The 24,690-nt window shown below is 55.2% G+C and overlaps 1 protein-coding gene across 1 annotated transcript in view; it reads right to left on the reverse strand.

Annotated features, from left to right (window-relative positions):
• Nucleotides 1-981: 981 nt before the first annotated feature.
• LOC122384464 (protein Wnt-5b-like) overlaps nucleotides 982-24,690 on the reverse strand; it is a 47,978-nt gene continuing 24,269 nt past the window's right edge. The window contains exons 2-8 of the mRNA XM_043371868.1: nucleotides 19,793-19,919; nucleotides 19,088-19,217; nucleotides 13,984-14,164; nucleotides 12,012-12,123; nucleotides 8,179-8,281; nucleotides 3,173-3,340; nucleotides 982-1,844 (exon numbers count right to left, since the gene is read on the reverse strand). Coding sequence (XP_043227803.1) covers nucleotides 1,657-1,844; nucleotides 3,173-3,340; nucleotides 8,179-8,281; nucleotides 12,012-12,123; nucleotides 13,984-14,164; nucleotides 19,088-19,217; nucleotides 19,793-19,919 — 1,009 coding nt within the window. The 3' untranslated portion in view covers nucleotides 982-1,656. The remainder of the gene's footprint in view (nucleotides 1,845-3,172; nucleotides 3,341-8,178; nucleotides 8,282-12,011; nucleotides 12,124-13,983; nucleotides 14,165-19,087; nucleotides 19,218-19,792; nucleotides 19,920-24,690) is intronic.

Genomic DNA, 24,690 nt, shown 5'->3' on the forward strand with positions numbered 1-24,690 from the left:
GGTGCCGACGCGGCCGAGGGTGCCGAGGTGGCGAGCGGACCGACTTCTGACGGCGGGGGCGCGGTCGGTGACGGGCGGGAGCACCAGGTGGCTGGTGGAGCCGCGCAGAGCTGTGTCAGCCCGCAGAGCTGCAGCCGAGTCTCGGACACGGAAGGCCAGGTGGTCACTCACTGTCGTAACGGAGTGGCATGTGTCCCCGCGGCATTCGAGACAGTTTTATTCACCGTCAGTCATGCTCGGCAATGCAGTCGACGCCTCGTCCATGTCAAACAGCAGCGTATTACCATGCGGCGGCCGCCAGCGTCTGTTAGCCGTGTAGAAAGTGGGGTCGGCCAACGGTGCTATATAGATCCGTTTTTACGCGGCCACTGCCGGGCAGCGCGCGGTTCCTGCCACGCCCACATTAACCCGGAATGGCCCACCGCCGCCCACCTAGCCCGAACTCCAGAGGAAGGCCCGACCCGACAGAGGCGGTCAGACCGCACTGGCCTTCCGGCGAGCCCTGAGGTGTGACTGCAACCACGGGACGTCACTGGGCGGGATGCCAGCCAACCCGTGACCGCTCAGCGGCATTGCTCGTCTTTCCATACCTTGTGCATAGGAGAGTGTTACTTCTTTTCAGGTCATACAGATGGATATCGTCTCTCTCTCTCAGAGAGCTATTCCTATAAATGCATAAGAACAATTTGCTACCTCCTGGTACGGAAGAGGAACTGTTGACGATATACCTTTCTATCGGGAAGTAGGTACGTTTTCGTTATTTTGTTTGCAAAGCTATTTGAACAATTTAAACTCGTATTCCGTTCAAAACTCAACCAAAGAGAATGACGCAACGTGCACTTGTGGACCATAATGTTGACTTAGCTCGACAGTTGAACTCGACACATATTCCTGAATTGGTATTTCTGTTTGATAAGCCAACACACTTCATTCAGCATCATGACGACAGGGCATACGCCGGACTGTGCTCAAACACCCGGGTGTGTTCACTATCTATCATCATGTATTGGACTTCAACACGAATGAACTCATAAAGCAGAGTGCGGACACAGTTGTTCGCGCGACTTCCTCCATATATTGACGGTACATTCACACGACGTTTACACAGTTAATATTACAGACATTCGTACAAACCGGCCAGTCGGCCGCTCCGCCTGCGAACCGCAGCCACGCGCACGGCACACATTTACACACAATACGCCGCACGGCATGATTGGCAAATGCAAGAATGCTCTTTGATCGATCGGTCTTTTGAGCGGCGCCCTGGGAGGCGCTCGCTCGCTCGCACCCCGGGATGGGACGGCGGCTCCCGGGCGGCCACCGCGCACCGCGGCCCGGCCCGGACGGCAGAGAGCGGCTCTGTACACGGCTCCTCGGCAGCAGCTCCACAGCGAGGAGCCAGGCCATGCCGCCCTAAATGTTAGACTTCTCTCTGGCGTCAGCGCCGCGAAATTCACTCCGCTGACGACTATTTGAACATCGTTTTCACGTATCGACACTCTGTACAACATTATTCTGTGTATTTAGTGTCCGGTTCCGTTGAACCACGCACCGACTCTGTCTTCAGTGTTCAGTGTTTTCTCACACTTTGAGACTCGCTCGGCCAGTGTATCGGTCACCGGTTACCGGTGTCCGCCGGTGGCCGTTCTCACTCGCTCACTTGCACGTGTGGATGGTGCGCTCCCGACGGCACGTCTTACACTGCACCTTGCAGCACCAGATGAACTTGCAGCTGCAGCGCTCCGCCACGGTGACGTGCTGGGTGTTGTAGCCGCGGCCGCAGCAGAGCAGGCCGCAGCCGTCCGTGCCCTGCGAGGTGCGGTCGCAGGTGCGGCCCGTGGTGCCTGCGGACGGCACACGGGGAGAGGTTACGACTGAGGGCACACCAGTCACTGAGGGGCAGAACCCTGCGAGGGGCGGTCGTAGGTGCGGCCCGTGGTGCCCATGGGGGCGGTAAGTACAGTTGACTGCAGAATGTTGTTCCACTTTTCACAGGCAGAGTTGCCTGGAGTGGTAGACTGTGCCGCATGACACGGGCTGAGTTCCAAGACACGCTTTATTACGTGATAATCTTTGCGTTCCAGTCAACTGATAGCTTCTGAGGAGTGCAACATCATTATGTAGTCAACTGTACACGGGGAAGGGTTTTAGAGGGCACAAACGAAAACATACGAGGTAGCAGTCAATGAAGGGGCACCGTTCTGAAGGGCCAAGTGTCAAAGGAAAAGACAGGATATTGGCGAAAAAACAGACAGGCAGACGGACAGACGATCGGATAGATGGGCCAGCGACGGATGACACTTGTCCCCATTTGCATACACGTATAAGTACGCAAAGACAATTAATACACGCACGCACATATGCTGAAGCCTATTCAACAATGGCCTTGCAAACGCATACAAAACAACAGACACGCAATGCATCACGCGGTACGTGCAGCTAAGATTACTTCACGCGTGAAAACAGCCTGTCCAGATGAAGGAAGACGTGTCACGGAGATCGGGCGGCGAGTCGGAGACCCGACCGCTCTGCTTTATCCCGACCCGACCGCTCTGCTTTATCGCCACCGATGGCCGATGGGAGATTAACATGAAACGCGCCGACTCGGCGGGAGAGGAGGCTGCGGGACTAGTTCCCGGAGACGTCTCCAGCCAAGGTGTGACGATCGGGGCAGATGACGGCCGATCTGCGTGCTCCGGGTGGGTGCGGAGGGGTCAGGGGTGCAGCGCTGGGTGTGATGGTCGGCGCTCGTGACTTGTGTCGACATGCACAGTGAACCGGAAATTAATGTGACTTTTTACGGATGCCCGGCACTCGCGCGGCCATCCACTAAATCAGTCTAATCAGGTTTAGTGTGTAATTATTTTAAACGCAGGGCAGCTTCAAGGGTCCTCCACCGGTCGTAAACATTCCAACTGACCGGTACGCCACTGTCTGACCCGGCCAGGCTGCTATTTTCCGGCACACCGAATTATCTAAACGGCTCCGCGTTGCAGCTTTACGTTTACCGTAAACATCAACATGATAGACCCCAGAGTGGACTGGCGCCGGAGGGGTGACATTGCTTTGAGGAATCAGCCGCGGGCCTTCCATTCCTCACGGGCCATGGTCGGCCTGTTACGCCCCTGGCCGTCCGTTCCTGCTCTCGCCACCCGCCCGTTCCGGCGCCCACCTGACGAGCCGAGCGTGCTGTTCTTGCGGCAGTAGTCGGGACTCTCCTGGATGTAGACCAGGTCCTCGGGGGTGGGTCGCCGGTAGCGTCGGTCCGTGACCCGCAGCCGACCCCGCCGGGTCACGGTCACCTCCGTGGCGCCGTCGTACTTGTCCTTGAGCAGGTCACCTGCAGGGGCGCGCACAGGGGGTGTGTTAGGGTATAGAGGGTCGGCGCACACAGTAGAGAGCTTATAAGGGCGAAACAAGGTTACCGGAACACAAAAGAGCGTGCAAAGTGACACGGTGCATAGCTGGACACACCGGGACGCACACACAAATATATCGGGACACACAAGGTCGCCCTCAGCACGAGGGAGCGACAGGTGGGCGCCGCGGCTATTGCGTGCTCCACACCGGCCGCATATATGCGGAATGCTAATCCAACAGGCCCGCTCACCCGATATGGACCATAAACATGGTACAGACAGGGCTCACACGTGACAACGAACGACCTATGAATACGCCCATTTAATTCGCACGCACTGATGTAAACTTTGGCGCCACGTGCTGTTGAAACGGCATTTATTGCAAAACGCGTCACAACCCGGCACCTGACGTGATCGATTTATCGCCAACTGGCCTGCAAACACGTGTACAGCTGTCAATTGGACAGCCTCCTCAAACGGGCCGATCTCTGTGAAATCGCCGGCGTTTGACACAATCGGGGAAACACTGCGAGTCGGATCCTCCCACCAATCAGATTAGGGCAGGGCGGGGTGGACAGACGGCCGGCTGATCTGAGACTATCGCGGCTGACTGACCGGCTGACTGACCGGCCAACTGACCGGCTGACCCGGGGGTGACCGGTCAGGTAACCGAATTGTGAGATAGCGGCGAAAGCGAGGTGATTGAGCGCAGCGGTCAAATCGCAGCATTGGTCGTTTCGTACGCCAGTGAAGGAATTTTAAAGGTAGTGTGCCACCTTTGAAAGATTTCCCATTTTATTTTTCCTAGGATAAGAAGCTTCTGTTTTTACCTAATAGGTATCGCAAAAAATCAAAAATGGGCCTGGAATAGTGCCTTTTTCGCCTAAAAGTTTATCGGTTTTTCGATGTGTATAACAACTGTAGTGGGCTGAGCTGCAAACAGGCGTCGGCAACAATCGCGAATGCGGCGCACATGTGACAATAAGCAAAGGTCATTATAGAGTTACTACGTACGGGAATGAGTTATCAGCTGTCTAATCGTAGACAACACAATGTCGAGCCTTAAACTGTAAGCCTGTATTGGTATTGTTTCTTTTATTTGGCTGTCGAACATTATTTATGGTTTGAAATATGATTTTATGTAAAATAATTGATATGAAAAAGCCGTCTCTTAAGTTATGACCCCATTTCACCACACGCAAGTGGCAGAAATGACAATGATCAGCTGACGCATTTTTCTTGGCCGAAGTCAGAGCGCGCGGCCCGACGCACCACCACCGCACCACAAAGTATGAGCAGAAGCCGCGCCCAAAGCCAGGGCCCCGGTAACGTGAGGTAGCCGAGTCGGGGCAGCGTGCGCTGACCCAAGCCGGGGCCGCAGCTTTGGGCGCGGTCTACCGCATCCCCGCGGGCAGCCCCGGGCTATCACATGACACCGGGAGGACGCGCGGCCCCGGCTTGGGTCAGCGCACGCTGCCCCGACTCGGCTACCTCACGTTACCGGGGCCCTGGCTTTGGGCGCGGTCTACCGCACCACCTAACAGGCGTGTTCGAAACCGCAGGAGATGGTGATGAACGGGTTTATCGAAACTTGATTGGATGAGCATATCGGTAATAGCGATTTCAGCATAGGCGTAGGAACAGGGGGGGCCAGGTGGGCAAGTGCCCACCCACTTTTCGAGGTGGGGGGGCCAACCATGTGTTTTGGCCCACCCACTTTTTACTCGAGGCCCCTCGTCTCGATTTGAGAGGACGTCGTCACCTACCAGAATAAACAAACTCGGTAAAAATAACTAATAAGTTCCACGAATCTCCACGCACGGACTCCAAGGGGCCGATGGATCCAAGGAGGCCCTCTGTTCATACTTGTCAGTCGAAACCCCTGAGACTGATGGCCTGAGAGGCCCTAGTGGATCTGAGGAGGCCCCAATATCCACACTGGTCTGGGGAGGCCCCTGACACTGGCGTTCTGGGAGGCCCCTCTATCCACACTAGTCAGAGGTCTGATACTGGTGGTCTGGGAGGCCCCTCCATCCACACTAGTCAGAATAGGCCTCTGACACTGGCGGTCTAGCCGAGGCCCCCTACCCTCACTAGTCAGAGGAGGCCCCTCTATCCTCAATAGTCAGAAGAGGCCCCTCTATCCTCAATAGTCAGAAGAGGCCCCTGAGACTGATGGTCTGGGAGGCCTATCCATCTACACTGTAGTCAGAGGAGGCCCCCTGAGACTGAGGCCCTTATAATCACACCAGGCAGAAGAGGCCCATGAGACTGATGGACTGAGAGGCCCTTCTATTCATACTGGCCACAGGAGACCCCCAAAACTTTCGGTCTGGGAGGTCCCTCAACCCGGCACCAGTCAGAAGAGTCCCCTGAGACTGATGGCCTGGGAAGCCCTTATATTCACACTAGGCAGAGGAGGCCCCTGAGACTGATGGTATGAGAGGCCCTCATATTCACACCAGTCAGAAGAGGCCCCCGAGGCTGATGGCTGTGAGGCCCTTCTGTTCATATAACTGGCCACTGGAGGCCCCTGAAACCGGTGGTCTGGGAGGGCCCTCTATCCACACTAGTCAGAAGAGGCCCCTGAGACCGATGGTCTGAGAGGCTCTTATATTCATACTGGCCACAAGAGGCCCCTGAGACTGATAGTCAGAGAGGTCCACTCCTAATGAATCTGAGGGGGCCCTCTATCCACATTTACACTTTTCAAGGGAGGCCCCCGAGACTGATGGTCTGAGAGGCCCTTTTATTTATACTGTCCACAGGAGCCCCCTGAGATTAATGGTATGAGAGGCTCTTCTATTTATACTAACCAGAGGAGGCCCCTAGGATTGATGGTCTAACAGGCCCTTCTATTTATACTAGCCAGAGGAGGCCCATGAGACTGATGGTCTGAGAGGCCCTTCTATTCAAACTAGGCAGATGAGGCCCCTGAGAATGATAGTCCGAAGAGCCATGCGGCGGCAACTGGCCGTGGCCATATTTCGGCTCGGTAGGGCCCCACAGAGCTCATGAGAGCACCCTAAGGGCTCCTAAGTAGACACGCTTATCCCCATAAGGGTGCCACGCCGGCTTCTGAAGGCTCCTTGCAGGCATCTAAGGGCCCTTTCCGGCCTCTAACGGCTCCACCCGCCTGTGATGGCTCCACACCAGTGTTTATGAGCGCCACACAGCGGCGCCTTTGAGGGTCATAACTCATACTAGTGTCTCTTAGAGCCCTATATCGGTGGCTCTGGGGGCCCGACACCGGCGCCTCTGTGGGCCACCACACCTGTGCATCTCAAAGCTCTATAGGTACATCTGAAGGACCCACACCGAAACCTCTGAGGGCCCCACACCAGTATCTCGGAGCTCTGAAGGCCCCACACCGGTGACTCTGAGGACTCACTGGCTCCTGAGAGCACCATGTTGATGTCTAACGGCTCCACAAGGCCACTGAAGGCACCACACAAGCTCTCACTGAGCTCTAATGTCCATGTACCGGCCTCTGAGGGATTTAAGCCAGCGCATTCGTAGCTCCACACCAGCAATTGTAAGGGCTTCACACTGAAGTATCTGAGGGTTCCACACCGGTGTCTCTAAGGGCCACATACCGGCATCTCTGAGGGCCCCATACCGGCATCTCCGAGGGTCCACATCTGGCGGGCACCCATCAGCGACTGAAGGTCCCACACTGTCGACTCCGAGAGCCCCATCTGCGTCTGGGAGCACCATGCCGTCTCTAAGAACCACGGCGGCTCCTCGGTACGAAAGATGGGCGTCTGCATGCCAAAGGGGAGCGGTTCTGAGACAGTAGGGCACCTACGTGCAATAGAGGGGCGCCTATGAAGCCCATAGGGGCGCCTCAATGCGAAAGAGGAGCGCCTCTGAGGCCTACATATATGGGCGTCACATGCAATAGAGGTCTGCAAATGCAATTGATCAATGCCATGGGGGGTGCATTCGTAAGAAACAGGGGCGCCGGCATGGCAAAGAGAGGCGCCTTCAAGTGTCCATAAAAGAGAGACGCCTATGATAAGCGCACATTGTATGCGACAACGGGGCGACTGTGGGACATATAGGGATGTCTCTGATGACTATACATAGGGCGCTTATATGCCAAAGAGGGCGCCTATGAAGCTAATGGGGGCACCTGGGAAACGAGGAAGACATTTGTGTAAGGGTTTTCAGGGGTCATGCGCCGTTTGCAGCAAATAGATTCTAAAAAAAATCGGAGAGTGAATAAGTTTTAAAAATGGTGCGGACTTTCCGCACTGTTCGCGGTGCGGAGCGGTTACACCCCTGGGTACATCTGCCCGATCTCAGAAGCTAGATTTGGAGGTCATACTTGAAAGCAGCCAGCAGGACGAGGCTAAAGTTGGAGGCCCCTGAAAATAGGAGGCCCCCTGGAAAAGGAGGCCCCTTGACAGGGTGGCCCACCCACTTTTCATGACGTTCCTACGCCCGTGGATTTCAGTGTGTGCATTTATTGTTCATAGTGGTGTGAAATGTGGTTGGGGTACGACCGACAACCCGTCGGGGCGAATTTCGCACTGGGGTACTCAAAATTTGAAGAATTTAAGACGTTTCCATGAGTTTTGAAGGTATGGATAAGTTCTAAAAATCCGGTTCTCCTTATCTGGGCCATTAACTCCATACGGTCCAGGAAAGCTGGCACACTACCTTTAACAAAACGTCCTATCCCATTCAGATACCATGCATGCTGAATTATATCCTATTTTGACTTCATATGTTTCCCATCGCAACACACCCTCTCCTCTCCTGACCCGCCCATGCCCCAAGACACCCATCCCTTCGCCTCCCGGGTGACACTCACCGACTTCTCTGAAGGCGGGCAGCCGCTGCCAGCAGGTGACGGCCGAGCACGAGCCGGACACGCCGTGACACTTGCAGTTCAGCTTGGTCAGCGCAATCACCGACTGTCGGAGAGAGAGCAGAGGGTGAGACCCCGCGGCGGCTCATTATTGATGGCACACGCCGCCTTATGAATAGCCGGCCACCGTTTGTGTGTTGCCTGCAGTGGCGAACACGGCGGCGGGTCGCCTCAGCGCCGCTGATGTATACAGAGCGGGTGTCGGTATGCAGGGCGCCTGACCAAATGAGACGGACCCGAGCCTGTCGGGCCGTGAACTCGGCCCGATGTGACATGGGACCGGCCCGTATCGGCCGATGTGGGCGGCTATCCGGCTCAGATAAGGCGCTCCAGGGACATGGGCAGGGTGCGCAGACACCGGCTTGTCGCCGGCCGCCAGGCGCGGGGCCGGGGCCGGCGGCGGCGCCCGTGTCTACCACTGCGGACACCAGCCGCCTAACAGCGCGACTGGTGTCGGCTGGGGCGGCTGACCGCCCGGGCAGTGTTCGAGTGTCGTCGGACCCGCCCTGGCAGACTGCCGGGGCGGCCTCCGAACTGGCAGAGGGCGGTCACCGCTCCAACGCGACCCTGTCGGCTCAATAGGCTGCCGTGTTCACCCGCCCCGTCCAGACAGACTGTCTGTCGACAGGGGCACTGCCACAGGGTCGTCAGCAGGGGCCCGACGATGCAGAAGGCTGTTGGGCAAGGGTAAATTATGTCTGCTGCCAAGCCTCCTTGGTATCGCGCTCTGCCAGCTCTGATGGCGAGGGATGGTTGCTATCGATTGCAAACAAAAAAACATATCGACACTTTTGTGATAATTAATTCATCCGTATGGAACTTAACCTTCCGAGTCAACATTCCCTGCGAGACGTTGCCCTCAGTCCCGGAGCGTCTCTCTCGTGTTTTAGCCCGGGACTGCTGCTGCGGTGGTGTGGCGATGACCGGGATATTCCCAGTCACGGTGTGCGTGCGCCGCCCGCCGGGCGTCTGAGGGCGCCGCTGATGACGCGCCGTTCCCGGCCGGACCGGGGGAGGTGCCGGCCAGTGCAGCACTGGCTGTCGGTGAGCGATGATCGGTCGGCCGCAGCCGCGCCGGCCGCACGGGGAGCTGCCCTGCCCTGCCCTGCTCTGCCAGGGTAGGTACAGCTCCGGATACCAGCGGCCCTCACTGCTGGATGTGTGGGCGGTCAGCCGCGCCCGGAACGGCCGGCGAGCGGAGACAACCGGGCCGACCCGGAGAACCGACCGCTGTCCGCTGACGATACACGGCCCGGAAACGGAAACCGCGCCGCCGGAATGGACGGAAATTTACGGGGCCAGCTCGGACGCTTCTGGAGGAGCGCATCTGCTCAGATAGCGTTTTATGGCATTCTCGGGATGGAAGTCAATTTACTGGCGCCGTTTTAGGACTTCTACTGAAGCGAAACATACGATTCGGAGGTCATTCTAATGGGCTACAAACCCTCCGAGTAATTGAACGAAATGTGACATTTATGAGCAGATGTTTGCAAAGTGGGCTGAAAATACGCATGCAACATCAATGAAGTTCATTGTTCAGGAAATTTTCACCAAAGTATGATCCATAACTGTATGATGCAACGGCTGGAATTCGAGAGCCTGTGCTCACTATATGCTCTGCTGCAAAGGAAGCTATCGATGTTGTTATGCTGCCACTTGTCATAAATATTAACACATCCATAAGCCGATGTCGCCATAAGCAATGCTTCACTCATTATCATACACGACATTCCGTGGCATCGACACACATATGTTGCAGATCTTCTACATGCTGTGGATACTGTCGGCGTAACGAACCAATGGCCCTTTCTTCTCAAGCACGCAGAGCTTTCCTTCCCTCCCAGTTCCGCCGCGGGTGAGCTCTACCACCTCTCCGGTCTCAGCCGTTCCCAGAAGGCGCCGTCTCCCGGTGCGCACCGGCCGGCCCTCTTTACCTCCCCCGGTCACGACCGCGCCGCGTCTCTGCCGGAGTACCGACCTGCGGCGCGATCGGACGCCGGGGTGCCGCCGATCTGCCGCTCACGACCGCCGAGATGGCGCTATGACGAATGGTCGCCGCCGTTCGAGCGCCGGTGGCGGCCCGCACTCGTGCCGATTCCCGCCGAGATTCGGCCGACCGGCCCGTCATGGGGGCTTTATGGCGTCGCGTGGGCTTACCGCCACTGTCAATAAATTTCTGGACGGCTTTTAAGCTAATGTTCAGCAGTGATGGCGGCTGTAACTTCTCGCGGCGACATTCCCGCATACGCTCGTGCGTGCAGCTCGGCGCGGGGACGTATCTGAGGGTGTGCAGCGTCCGCGGCGCTCTCGGGTTCCGACGGCGGGCGATAGCTGCGGCTGGCCGTCACTCGTCTGGGCTGGGTCTGGGCTGGCCGCGTCCGGTCGGAATAAAGCCGTCGGCGGCGGGGCGCGCCATGCAGTCGGCCCGGTGCGACACCGGATAGTGGACGGCCCGCCGATCGGTATCGGCGAATTAATGCCTCATCAATGTCCGCGCCGGTATCAGATGGGTCGCGCGCACGCCCGCCGCCGGCCCGCTAATAAATTGATGGCCTCTCGGTCATAGCAGTGACGCCAAGCACGCCGTTCGCAGCACGTTTCACTCAGCGCCATGACACAAATTCGCGACTTTACGAGCGGCGACCGGTGCTGGTCTGAGCGGCCGCCGCCCGCCGGCGACTCTCCGCGGCCCGCCGGCGACTCTCCGCGGCCCGCTAAAGACCCGCTAAAGACCCGCTAAAGGCCCGCTAATCCGCGGCAGGTCGTTGGTGAACCGGACTTGTATGAGACGACTGGGGCGAACCCGTGCCGAAGGAGGATGTGGAGAAGAAAGGTAGGTACCTACTGCTTCGTGCACATTGCACATACAGCGGGAGACACTGACTGTATTTATTGATTGAATGATCGGTGATATCTGCACGACTCGCGGTATGTGAACGATGACAGGAAACATAAGTAGTCAGATGTCATCTCGACTCGAGACTGGTCCTTCTCCACTGATATGAGAATGAATGACTGTTGATTTATGTTCCCCAGAAGACTACTCAAAGCATAAACAAATACTTTTAAAAGTGAACCATGTAATAGCTACACACAGCGTCTTGAGGTTACAGACTAAACATAGCACACACACTATCCTGTATAGTTATTCTCTGGACACCTTAAAAACCTCATTCGCGTTACACCCACATTTCGCTCAGAAATCCCGGTGTGTTTCCCTAGAGTAGGTCTGACTGAGTGTCTCCCCGGGCTTTTAATTGGCACTTTGGTGACCGGGTTCTGGTGCAGTCTCTCCGGCCGACCGTTGCCACCAGTAGAGGTGGTCGGAGCCGCCGCCGGCCAGCGCTGAGGCTGAGCCAGCCCTCCGGAGAGGCTGGCACCGCCCCACCAATGGTCTCACACAGAGGGCGCCGAGGAGTTAGTGATTAGCGATGCAAATTTGTGGCGCTCGGGTGTTGTGTGAACGGATAACCGCGGGCTCGCCGCCGAAGGAGGGGTCGGTAACAAACGGATCGGTCGACGGAACAGCACCGAACGAGAACAGCTCCCTAGCTGACAGAGCCGACTGCAGTGGGATCCATCGTCCAGGGGGGCCCGTGTGGAGGGCTGCTATGTGACAGACTTTCAGAAAAAGTGGAGGGAGGAGGAGGACCAACAGCATAAGAGGTCTGGGGAGGGCCGGAGGCAGAGGTTGGCGACAGAGTTCGACGACAACAAAATTTGCATCAGACTGTTTGTCAATAAGTAGGCACCGTCTCGCTACCGTTTGTACTCACCCGCCGTCCCGCCTCGTTATTGTGAATGTTCATCCGAGACCTGGCGAACTTCACCGAGCCGCGCTTGTGCTTCTTCTCCTTTTCCCGAACGTCTACGAATCCTTTTGCAAACCTGAAACGGAAAGGATGGGACTAAGTTGAATAGAAAACAAACAAAATGATGTCTAATGCTTTGGCCAATAACATGCAGTATAACATTAGACTCAATGCTTGTGTCCACAATAAGGAAAAACAGACAGGAAAATGGAAATCATAAGAACGCTATTGGTCATCGCGATATTCACGATTCATCAACTCGACGGCGAATTTTGACGGGGTAAGGAAGATGTATGCTCGTCAGATGCGCACTTTCACTTATAGTCGCGGACGGCTTTTCATCCGTCTCAGCCTGATGAATGGATGAGTCTCTGTACTTGATCAGTGTTTCGTGCATTCAAAATTGACTATCTAATGTAAAATGGTTATGTATGCAAATATTACCTATTCAATCATCCATGACCCATGGACGTAGGATAGGGTCCTAAGCAACAAACAATCAAAGTATCAGAAATATATTATAGCATTTGGGAAAATTTTAAGGACAAAATACAAGGAATCCATGTTTAATTAGTTGCAATAGAATTGCGGTTCAAATTATCTACCCATACGCTACTAGTTATATCATTGTGCATGCAGCCAGCAGCGAGGTTAGACCATTACGTTACGTTACGACATTAGCGGATCGCACACACACGCAAGAGCGGATTGATGAATGGATAGCCATCTAGTAATTAGGAGAATAGGATTGTGTCCTAACCAGCCGCACTAATGCCATATGAGCCGAAAATGCCACTCGGGCGTCTGTAATTATGAGATATCTCTTCATTTGGTAATAATATTTTGCTTAGATTATAATCTATCAGAGATGCACTCTTTTTCATTACGGACATTCCGAAATTCTGACATCATGGACATTCGATAAGGGACATCCTTAATATAAACTCATTCGGTAAATCATCTGTGGGGACATGCATGCCATGATATCAAACGCTGTGGTAACATTTTGGTCTTTACGACTCAATATCAAAACACCAAACGGCTTTGGGTGCCCTTCTGCGGCCTGTAAACGGTCCACGTAGAAGCTGTTTTTCGTCATTTCCTGATCATAAATTTCCCTCGTGCTCGCGATAAACTGGGAACTGGAGCTAACTCTAAATCTTTCTGGGGCTGTCGGCGGCGGCGGCCGGCGGCCGGCGGGCGGTGCCGGCCGGTGGCAGCGGTCGCTGGCGCCGTTCATCACTTTAATAGGCATTTGTCGCAATAACTCTCTGCGAGGCGTTTTCGGCGGCTTAGTATCTTCACTGGGAATGATATACGGCGGCGGTAGAAATTGGACTGCTTTGTGGTGCGGTCGGGGCTGTCTTTTTGACGGGGCCGCCGGCGGTGGTCGGCCTACTGCCGCTGCCGCTGCCACTCGACACATCGGGACACAGGAGCAGCGCACGGGACCGCCGCCGTAGAAAGTCGGCTATTTTCGGCACCGCTCGTGTTAAGTTGTTGTTAACCTTATTGTGCCTCTGACATTAATCTAATTAAAGACGCTTAATCGTGATGCTTCTCTTAACCATAATCGCTGGTTTGACAGCGGTGCGACTGACTATGTGTAGGCACGCTCCGTTCTACAGATAGGTGCGACGTTTCCTCCGTTGGTGGAATACGAATGCCATGGTGAAGTGTACCGGTGCCGCGGACTGACCTGCTGCGCCTCTCTCCCCCGCTCCCTCTCACTCTGTCTCCATACTGACCTGTATCCGTAGTGGATGTTGTCGCCGCACCCGCTCTATGTACTGACCTGTATCCGTAGTGGATGTTGTCGCCGCACCCGCTCTATGTACTGACCTGTATCCGTAGTGGATGTTGTCGCCGCACCCGCTCTATGTACTGACCTGTATCCGTAGTGGATGTTGTCGCCGCAGCCGGTCTATGTACTGACCTGTATCCGTAGTGGATGTTGTCGCCGCAGCCGCCCCACACCCACTCGTCGTCGAGGTGGTCGGGCCGCGCCGCCTGCGAGCACCCGCACGAGGCCAGCTGCCCGTCCCGGCACGAGCGGGCCACCGACATCACCACGCCGGCAGCGGCGATCGAGTGCGCGAACGCCGCCTCCCGGGACGCTGCCGAAGGACACCGGTCAGGTCAGGTCAGTTTAGGGGTCATGGGTTACAGTTCACAGGTCAGAGGGAGGGCTAAGGTCACAGGTCAGGGGGAGGGTCTAGGTCATACATATGTCAGAGGGTGGGCAAAGGTCACATGGAACAGGGCGGGTCATGGTCAGTTTCGGTGACCTCAGAAGTCCGGGTTAAGTATGGACCTGTTCTTTCAGTTGTTCTGTTCAGGCGTTCTGTTCAGTTGTTCTGTTCAGTTGTTCTGTTCAGTTGTTCTATTCAGGTGATCTGTTCAGGTGTTCTGTTCAGGTGCTCTGTTCAGGTGTTGGGCCCACGTGCCGTGTCACCTGTCGAGGAGTGGTCCGTTTCTCCGGAGTGGCCATCCCAGCCTCACCTCACCGCTCTCCGGAACGGGGACACGGGGTTAACAGGAGATAAGTGGGACAGGACAACAGTTAATCCAGAAAAAACGATAGTTAATTCAATCAACACATGTTGATCAATGTAAACTGGACGATACTACTTCATATTTCCATCATTCATAAATGTTACATTCAGTCGCAACACGCGACACAACCAAAAATAGTCAGAATGACGATTGTTATACCGGTCAAGACGTGAGCCATTCCAACATGAGTCATGAAGACCCTTACTTCATCATGTCATAAGATAACTTCGAGTACCTCGATTCCAGCGCGATTCCTGGAATCCCCAGGTAAATCCAAGCTAATTTATGTTCCCGCAATTCATGCGACGGTGTTAATATGCTCGGGCTCAATGTAAAATTTTCTGATCCCTCTACTGCATGAATGATTTGATATCATGCTTATGAATCAGCCAGAGGAATCTTATATTTTTTCCATTTCGACATGCATCTACGTGAATAAAAAGTAGGAATGCTTGTTACATTTAACAATAAGCTTGCGAGCATAACTTGTGATTCAGAAAGAACTCAGACCGCATGAAATGTTGCGCCGGACATGGTGAATGGTCCTGTCCGTGACCGCTGGCTGAGCGCCGTTGGGTCACTCTGGGTCACCGATTCACCTCAGGTCACGTCAGGTCACCCCAGGTCGCCGGCCGGGTGCCTCCAGGTCACCCCAGGTCGCCGGCCGGGTGCTCCAGGTCACCCCAGGTCACTGGCCCTCACTGTGCCCCAATCAGCCGCCCGTTTATGGGGGTCGTTACTGCTGCCGCCCTTCGCTCCGCGTTCCCACGCCGGTGACGGTGCGTTTACTCCCAGGAGGTCAGCATTCGGACCGGCTCATTGTGTTTACACGGGGTAATCGGCGTGTCAACAGGGAGCCGGCCGACAACAGCGCGCGGCGGTGGCGACATGGGACCGCCGCCGCGCTGCTCTGGGGACTCCGGGCGGTGGGCGGCGGGCGGAGGACGGGGAGCTGGTGGCGGCTGGTGGGCGGTGGGAGTCGGTAGGCGGAGGGCGAAATGTTGACCGATATTGAGGACTGGCACTTCGCCGCTCTAACAGCGCGCTCAAATCAACTCCTGATTGTCACGGGCTTACTTTCTAGTGCAACCGACAACAGCGATCGACATTTGAGTAGGTAGGCATATTCTAAATTTCTGCGCTGGCCGGCACACCAGCCAATATGCGTCGCTTCCTGTTAGTCCATTCCAACGAGATCCGGAAGTCCTGAGTTCTGGTGCCGCGACTTCGATTCCCCGTTCTTTCCCCTCTCAGCAAAAGGCCCGGCTCCACATACATGAGTTTACCGTGGAGAAACCACCATGCCAAACTGCAGACCGATGTCGGGTGAAGTCCCCGTCTCCCGCAGCAGTCGGCACTCCAGCGTCCTCAGAGTCAACATCAGCGGCTCTCGAGTCGTGTGGTCAAACTGACCGCTGCGCCGTCAAACGTGCCGGCACACACCCGCACACAGACATACAGAGGGTGCCGAGGGGTGACCCAGGCGGCGCCGGTACCGAAATGGGCGCCGGCGCTCCCATGTACGGTGGGTTTGTGATGCAAATTCAACGCCGTAGCTTCACACGTTTATCGGTGGGTCCACTCATTTGGAAAAACGTTCATGGGGATATACTATGGATGATGACACTATTATGTCGAATTACCGAGGATCGTCTCACAATCTTCTCGTGCAATTCCTCGTTGGAGGGTCTCCTCAATGCCCCATTGACACAGAAACCGGGTCGTGCGGCCTTCACACAGGTGACCGAAGAATGCGACCCCACCACAAGGCAGCCCTGGGCATTGTGCCTGGCCCGGAGGCCGTCTCCTTCCCACCATCAGCGGCTGGAGGTCTCCATCAGCATCACACACCGGTACCACAAACCTTCCCACCACTCCCAGTAACGTTTGAAGTCGCACTGACGTCATAAAACCCTCCCTGGCAGACACGTAACACTGGCTCATCATGGTAATAAGGCTTCCGGCGGTTGGAGAGCCGCCGAGCACACACCCTTCCTTTCCCTTCTCCACCTTGGAGCTGAGGTGTGCTCTGATCGCTCCGTGGTTTCCTCGAGCTTATCTACAGACACGAGTGTGTTCTAAACAGTCACGAATCCTACCGCACTGCAACATCTGTCCGTCAATATACTCACGAACCGGGGTAATCACTTACTCTCAGTCTAGTACCGTAACCGCATTGAAAGTCATGCATTCACTCAGGGGCGTAGGCAGGGGGGGGGGCCACTGGGCCATGGCCCCCCCCCCCCTTGGGCGCCGAAGGCGCCCTTTGCGATTGGAGGGCGCCGAAGGCGCCCTCCAATCGCAAATGCAATTGTGATATAATCGAATCGAAAAACAATCGCGACTGGAGGGCGCCCTCCAATCGCGAATGTGTTTACAGGGAAAATACGGATGGAGGGCGCCCTCGGAGGACGCCCATTCCAAATACGCCCTCCAAATACGGTTGGAGGGCTCCCTCGGGCGCCCTCCAACCACATTTGTAGGCTGTAGCTCTCTAAGCGTAACGGTGGTCGCCTATGTAAGCCGCTGTCCTGTAAATAAGCGCCCTCTCACCCGAAGGCGCCCTCCTGTAGGTCGCCACCCTGCTACACATTGCCGCCCTTCTGCTGATCGGCGTCCTCATAATTATTGGCGCTCTCCTACCTATTGAGCCCTCATGTGAAATTTTGAAGGCCGCCTTTCTCCCTTTTGGCACCCTCTTGTTCAGTGCCGCCCTCCTACCTATTGGTTCCCTAGTCCTTCCTGTTGAATGTTAATCGGGGCCCTTCTCCTATTGGCGCCCTCGTGTAGATCGCCGCCCTCCTAACCACTGGCACCCTCCTGTTGATCACCGCCCTCCTATCCACTGGCACCTTCCTGTTGACCAGCGCCCTCCGCACAGACGCCCTCCTGTTCGTGTCATCCTCTTGAGCAAAGGCGCCCTCCTCACCATTGCCACCCCCATTTTAATCGTCACCCTTCCGCTCATTGGCGACTTCCAGTTGATGACCGCCCTCCCACCTATTGGCAACCTCTTGTTGATCGCCACCCTCCTATTGGTGCTCTCCTGTTCCTCGCCACCCTCTTACCTGGTGGCGCCCTCCTGTTGATTGTTGATCGGCGCCCTCCTACCTATTGGTGCCCTCCTGTTGATCGCTGCCCTTCTATCCATTGGCGCCCTCCTGCTGCTCGCCAACTTCCTACCTATCGGTGCCCTACTGTCGAAACTCGGGATGTTGATCGGGGCTCTTCTACCTATTAGTGCCCTCCTGTGGATCGCAGCCCTTCTACCTATTGGCAACATCCGTTGATCGCTGCCCTCCTATCATTTATTTACTCCTTTGGCATGTTTTTCAACTTAGTCGTTCTATTGCACATAGTTGATGTCTTGCCTGTGAAAACTGCCACAAATGAACGTGCATTCAGCACAATGAATGAAGTATCTATACCTACCAAAACTATCTACGCTCTACGATGCATAAAACACGTCTTTGGTCTTAACGGATTGATCCTACTTTACGTGCATCATGGCATCTATATGGATTACGATTAAGTATTGTCAACAGGTTCGGGCGCAACAGCAGGCATCTGAAGTTTCGGTGATTGAAACTGGTTATGTGGGTACACTGTATGCATCTGTGAGAAGGCTATGAAGGCTGGTCTGAGGTAATTTGGATGATGTTTACGCATCTCGCGCTCCGGTATCAATCCGATACGGTGATCTGGTGCGTAGATATGCCACCGCCAATAAACTTTTATACATCGACACCCATGAGCCAAGCTTTCTGTACAGTTTGTGTGGCAGCGGCCCGACCAAACCTTAGGTATTTTTTACACCTTCAAATTTGGTAAAAGAGCGAGAGGAGCTTTGAACAGTGATCGTATAAAAGGCGTGCCTAAAAAGCGGAGGAAAAGGTTGTTTTCAAAAATGTCGCGCGCCTTCGGCGCAGCATTTCAAGAACACTTGACCTTTTGTGACCTGGAGTATAAAGAATACACACGATGCAAAATCAATGCAGCACGACCTATACGAGGTTACGCAAAAAAAAAAAAACTGGTGGCATGGTAAAAAACGCCTCCCAACCCCCCAACCCCCACTGAGCGATTTTTTATCTCGCGACCGTATGACGCCCTCCTTGGGTGAGGTGGCGCCCTCCAAACCCTTGGCCCCCCCCTTCGCGATTTTCTAAATACGCCGCTGCATTCACTCGGACCAGAGTCATTCACTTTCTCACAGTCTATTCTTCATGACTGTAACCTGTTCGTCGTCACAATCCTATTCTGTTTTCTAATGGATACAACGATCAATTAACGATCAAACGATCAATGTTCACTGTTATCTCTGCCATCATTATTGGATAATACAGATGATATCGATGATACTATCCCAGCCCTCACGACACATGACTCATCCCCGACCCCCGCGGCAGGGCGGGGCGGCCCAGCCCGTGCCACGTCTCAACCCTGACTAACAGCGGCATGGTGGTTCACGGTTATGTACTCACGAATCTGGAGGACGGGCCCGAACACGGACGAGTCGTCCACTGTGGAGCAGTTCCAGCGACTGTGCCGAAACTGGTGCTGGCACTCGGCGATACCCGCCCGAGCGCCGCGGCCCACGCTGCTCATGTGGTCCTGTGGGCAAAGAGCGTCAGGTTAGGTCTGAGGTCAGGACACGGGCTCGGGACAGGATAGTCAGGTCCGGGCGACTCAGAACCATCGTGGCGAAATATTTCAAGAGACAAGTTGGGTAGAAGTCGTTGCATGTGCATTGTGCAATGCATCCGGCATCAACCCATATGAGCTGGCTGGATCAGAAAATGGTGGCCATTGGAAGTCCCAGCAGCTCTACCGCTACTGGGAAGCACATTCGCCAGACTGAGACCTGCGTGCACCCTCGACTCCACACGGTCCGATAAGTCAGCCGCGGCCCTCAGCCCGGTGGTGAGCTCACCAGGTCTGTGTGGGCGGCCGGGAGTGAGCAGCGCCGTCCGAGCGGCGCGCGGCAGGACGCGGCAGCCGCGCTCCATGCAAATCAGACGCATAAGTATGCACGAATTCGAGTCTTCAATCGAAATAACGAAATGGCTGTCGGTGGGCTCCGGATGATGGACGGATGGCTGTCAGGTGGCGGGGTGCAGGGGTGGCGCGGGGGTGGGACAAACGCCGCAGATTGTCAGCGGACGGGACCGTCGGGGTCGCGGACTCACCTGCCGGAGCTGGCAGAGCTTCCTCTGACCCGGACTGAGGCCGGGGATGCGGCCACACAGCGGAGATGTGCCCACCACGTAGATCTGTGGATTCCGCCACACGTCCAGACCCTGCATGCCCAGATTCCTGAAACACGGACAAATCCAGGTGTCAGGCGAGTCCAGCCGGGGCAAACACTACCAACATGAATGAGCGACTGGAACAAATGGGGCCTATCGGTAATGGGATGCACACACGTTGCATCAATACGATGTAGTGAGACGTTGGGTGCTCTCCATGGCCGGGGTCAGGGGCCGTGGTAGTGTCATATCGTGTGGTGTACTGTGTGCAGTGTGCACTATATCCCCCAGTCAGTCGACGCCTCTCTAACTGCGACCGACGAGCAGCCCAGTGAAACACAGCAGCCCTAATCGCATCCCACGCTGGCTGCCGGAGACCGCCACCCCTCCCTGCATCCCTCTCGCTTCTCTCTCCTTTCAGCCGGCTGACTTGGCCAATTACCTGCTCCAAACGGAGCTGCGGAGCCCTTTGAAGGCGGCACGATCCCGCTCTGCGGCTCAATTCGGAGCGACACCGCGTACTGCCGGCGCGCTGTCGGGCGAATCATCGCGCCATTAGCCGGCCGTCGCCGCCGACCAGGTCGTGATAATTAATTCCGGGCGAAAGTCAAACGGGTGACCGAGTCACTCATCACGGCGCACTGTAGGCCGGCAGCCTGAAAAAGCGCTAGAAATTCCCCCAAACTGATTGTCCGCAATATGAACAAAATAGGTAGCATTTAATCCCAAATTGATCGAAGAATACGATTCCGATGCTGGTTTTGCCCTAAGGTCAAAATTGAGGTCGTCAGTTGTCACCAAACACAAGACAATTTAGACTCTCTATAGGCCACCACATTTACCGATTTTAATGATGAACTTTAGTGGTAATTTATTAGTTGAACGATCGTCGTTTTGAACGAAATTTCCTGTCAGACTAGTTCAGGGAACTGTTGTTCACTGTGCCAACATCATTCTGACATATTGCATCGCTTTTCTGCAAGATAAGCTAGCTGTTTGCAAGCAGCTGCAAGACGTAATTTAAAATCATATCCAATTTTTCAATTAGACTTTTATAAAAACGTTATTTCGAGCAGCTAAAAATGAACATTTCATACTAGCCTCTGATTACTCATCTTCTGTTCCATATAGGTGCTTTGCTGCTTTTCCCTGCTACTTTTCGAGATATACGCCAGTAAACCACATGATGTAGGGGCAATTGTCACCTCGCCGCTCTACTGAAGGCCCGGCGCTCTTTAAAACGCTGGAAGTTGTGAAAAACAAATGCTTATAATCTAAATGAAATATATGTCCCTGAGCTCAGAATTGATCAACGCACACAATGCTGTCAACATTTCTGGGCCAAACTAAAAAAATCAGTCATTATTAACCCCTAAACACAAGTCAGTGATAATCAACAACAACTTGCTCTTTAGTTAGACTTTTTGAGAAATGTTATTTCGAGCCGTTAAAAATGGCCATGCCATACAAACCACCAATCATCTTTCTGTCATGCCCTACTCGCAATTTTTGCTAATGCCTGCTACTCTTCGAGGTCACGTGACCTCACCATTAAAAGTGAATGGGGAAATAAGGAAACTGTTGTTTTTGCGCATGGAATGATTTCAAACTATCTCAAGCACACGGAATCGTGATTTCGTGCACTCCTTGCAAGATCCGATGCTTTACTTTTGCATTTTTGACCTTCCGTGACGTCATTTATGACGTCACACCGGTCATAGGAGTTTCTCGTCAATAATTCATGATCGAATTGAGCCAGCGACTCGGGAAAGCCACCAATGGACTCGGGAAGACCTCCCGAATCGAATGATATGCGATACGACCTCCTTCGATTAAGTTCGTGGCCTGATGGGCTCTGAACTGACCTTGACTCGAGGTCAATACCTTAAGTTGACCTCACCCGAACAAAAAGTACACCATTCGACGCGCCTGAGCCAGACGAACACGATGGTGCCAAAATCGCTGCTCTGCGGCCATTTTTTGCGAAATTATTTGCCAAAAACCAAACCCTACCTTGGGCTTTTTGACATCACCTCAGAGGTTACCGGTTGACCTGGAACCTTAAAATCGGGTATCAATCGTTCCGCCTTGAAACGGCGCACACGCTTGTTTTTTTCCGCGAGGCTCTAGCTCCATTAGGGGCGAAACGGCAAAAAGGGGTCGTACCAACCCTTCCCCCTCGGCCGGCCGAGGGGGTGGGGGGTCCGACAATAGGTCCGGCGAGGGTTAAGCAGCCCCACTTCGTTTTTAGCATGTTTGCTTGTCACTGAGATCAACAACTCAATCACAAATAATTTCTAGCACTTTTCCGGACCCCCGGCCCAGTGTGCGGCGGCTGTCCGTCCCAGGACGGCTGTCAGCGCGGACCGACAGTAGCCGGGGACCATTAGACCGGTATGGTCCGTCCGTCTGGCACTGTCTGTGGTGGCGGGGGCAGGGAGCGGACCATTAGACCGGTGGGCGCCGCTCTAACCACCGACTAATTTGTATAAACATGAGCCGGGCTGTGGAGGGGAGGGCGCCACTCGGCGGCGATAGTCGCGGCCTCTAATGACAGACCGCCCCGCCGCGCCGCCCCGGCCCGAGCCACGTCAGCGGGGCGTCACGGCGCCGCGGCTCATTGAACAGCCGTCACGGAACGACCGCGGACCCGTCACGAAACGGCCGCGGACCCGTAACGGACCTGTCTGAAGTCGCAACCGCAATCCAGTCATGGTTGATGCACAAATTCTTTTGTCGACCCTTAGACTGCACTGGTCGGTGCTGGGCTCGTGAGGATCAAGTTGTGTTGTGCAAAGCCCAGATGAGGGCCCGTTGTTGACTCTTTGCAGGCCGGCATCTACGATCGAAGGTGCCGCCGGTTAGGTGGAGCGGAAATGGCCACAGAGAGGGGTGCAGCATTACGGAAACGACCGCAGTCAATTGCAGCAGGACAGTAACGCTCCGAGTTCCTGCCATTGCAGGGTGGAGGCAGGAGTACCTCCTCCGGGGCTGGGTTTTGGGCGGCGCATGACTCGACCGGGTGAATTAAACGTCGTTAGCTCTCCAAACTGCCGTGCTCGTGCCATACCCCTGCTGTATTTATGCCGTGCCCATCGCCCATGCCGTGCCCTGACCTGTCGTGCTCCCTTCCAGTAGCAGTGCAATGCCGGTGACAGGGCCGTGGGCTGGCGACTGCCTGCCGGGTGGCCCTGTGTGTCAGTGCCCTGACTGGAGCGAGCTCCGCCCTGTCATTGCCTGGTTACGGGAGGGGAGCCGGTGCACCACGGGAGCTATGGCCCCGCTGACCTCGCTAGCACGAGTCCACCTCGCAGTCTGTGTAAATTGTGCCCGGCGAGCACCGCCAGGGATGAATGAAATCGGCCCACACCGCCATGGGCCAAACACATAGCGCTCACACTCATTTCACCTGAAAATCGGTATCTCGAGTGCATCAGCTATTATATCACCTTGACCGACACACTGGGCATTTGCATTTTGCCGTAAAACTGGGCCTGTGCCGCGACTCCCACCGCGCTGGGCCAGCCTCACGGCGCACCTGGGTGTTCCTGGCCCGGTGCCGACATTTGAGCGCCCTTTCCTTGGATCTTATCGACAGTAATGGGGCGTCTACGATCGGCTTTAGGTGAGAAGCGGGCTGTCCGCGGGGCGTCATTGGCCCGTGTTGGACGGCGTGTCGGCGGCGGCTCCGGAACCAGCGCACGACGGCCGATACTATCGCTCCGTGCATCGCCATCTCTCCGAAATCGCTTCGCATCGCTATCGCCCAGTCATTGTTCTGCCATCGCTCCTCCATCGCACCGGCATCACCGTCTCGCCGGCATATCACTCTTATCATTACCGTATCCAGCTGCATCCGACCGATCTTGCCATCGCTATCCATCACCTATCTCCGGTCTCACAATCGCCGTTCATCGGCCTAGCAATGGCCAGCCATCAGATCACCCCACCCACAATCGCGGAAGGGTGGCTCGCGATCCGAGCCAATGTCCAACGATTCGACCTTGCTCCCACCATCGAAGGCAGAGCTTAGCGCGGCAGCCAGTGTAGGCGAATCGGTCCGGGTCTGTCAGACATCGCCCAGTAGCCTGACGTCTGACGCCTCAGCGGGCCGACTCGCCCGGTGTGCGGACCGTGGCATGTCAGCCAGCCCAGCTGCCTGACGCCCCGGGCACGTCGGAACAGTCGCGACGGGCGTGAGACGGTGGCGTGGGACGGTTGTTCCGACAGTGAAAGTGACACTACACGTCTGCAATTGGACGTGAGGGCGCGCTCAGGCCGTGGACAGCCGCGGGCGGCGGGAACTTCCACCGACAGAGAGTGCGGCAGCGCCGGCGGCGACCGGGGAGGGATGGCGGGTTGGGTGCTACTGCTCGCTGACACGCCAGGTCGGCTCAATCATGGTGTTTCACTGAGACACAGTCAACGTCTGTGGTGCTCGATGTTTGATGCTTTTTTAATTGGGAGCTTACATTTTGGGGCAGAGATTCCATCGGTGATTATATAAAACTTTGGAACTGATTATGATAGCTGAAATGATTGATGAATGATGGCATAATTATGCGTCATCGGCATGAGCCAAGAAGCAGGCGTCAAAAGTGCTTAGTCACAAATCGTTGCATTGCATGTTTAGAGAGGCCTATCCTTTGTTAACCACGCAGTATAACGGTATAATTTGACAAATTAACACAGGAGGTAGTAATTGCCTTTTAGCTGCTGTGGATTTCCCTACATTCCAATCCCCACAGATGCTTCGAAAGCTTTACTGAGTAGGGTAAGGGCGGGTAAGAGCGGCCCCCGCCGAAGTTAGTTGGTAGCACTGCTGCTCCACGGCGTAC

Source organism: Amphibalanus amphitrite, unplaced genomic scaffold, assembly GCF_019059575.1.
Source record: "Amphibalanus amphitrite isolate SeventyFive unplaced genomic scaffold, NRLGWU_Aamphi_draft 000191F_arrow, whole genome shotgun sequence".
Taxonomy (NCBI): domain Eukaryota; kingdom Metazoa; phylum Arthropoda; class Thecostraca; order Balanomorpha; family Balanidae; genus Amphibalanus; species Amphibalanus amphitrite.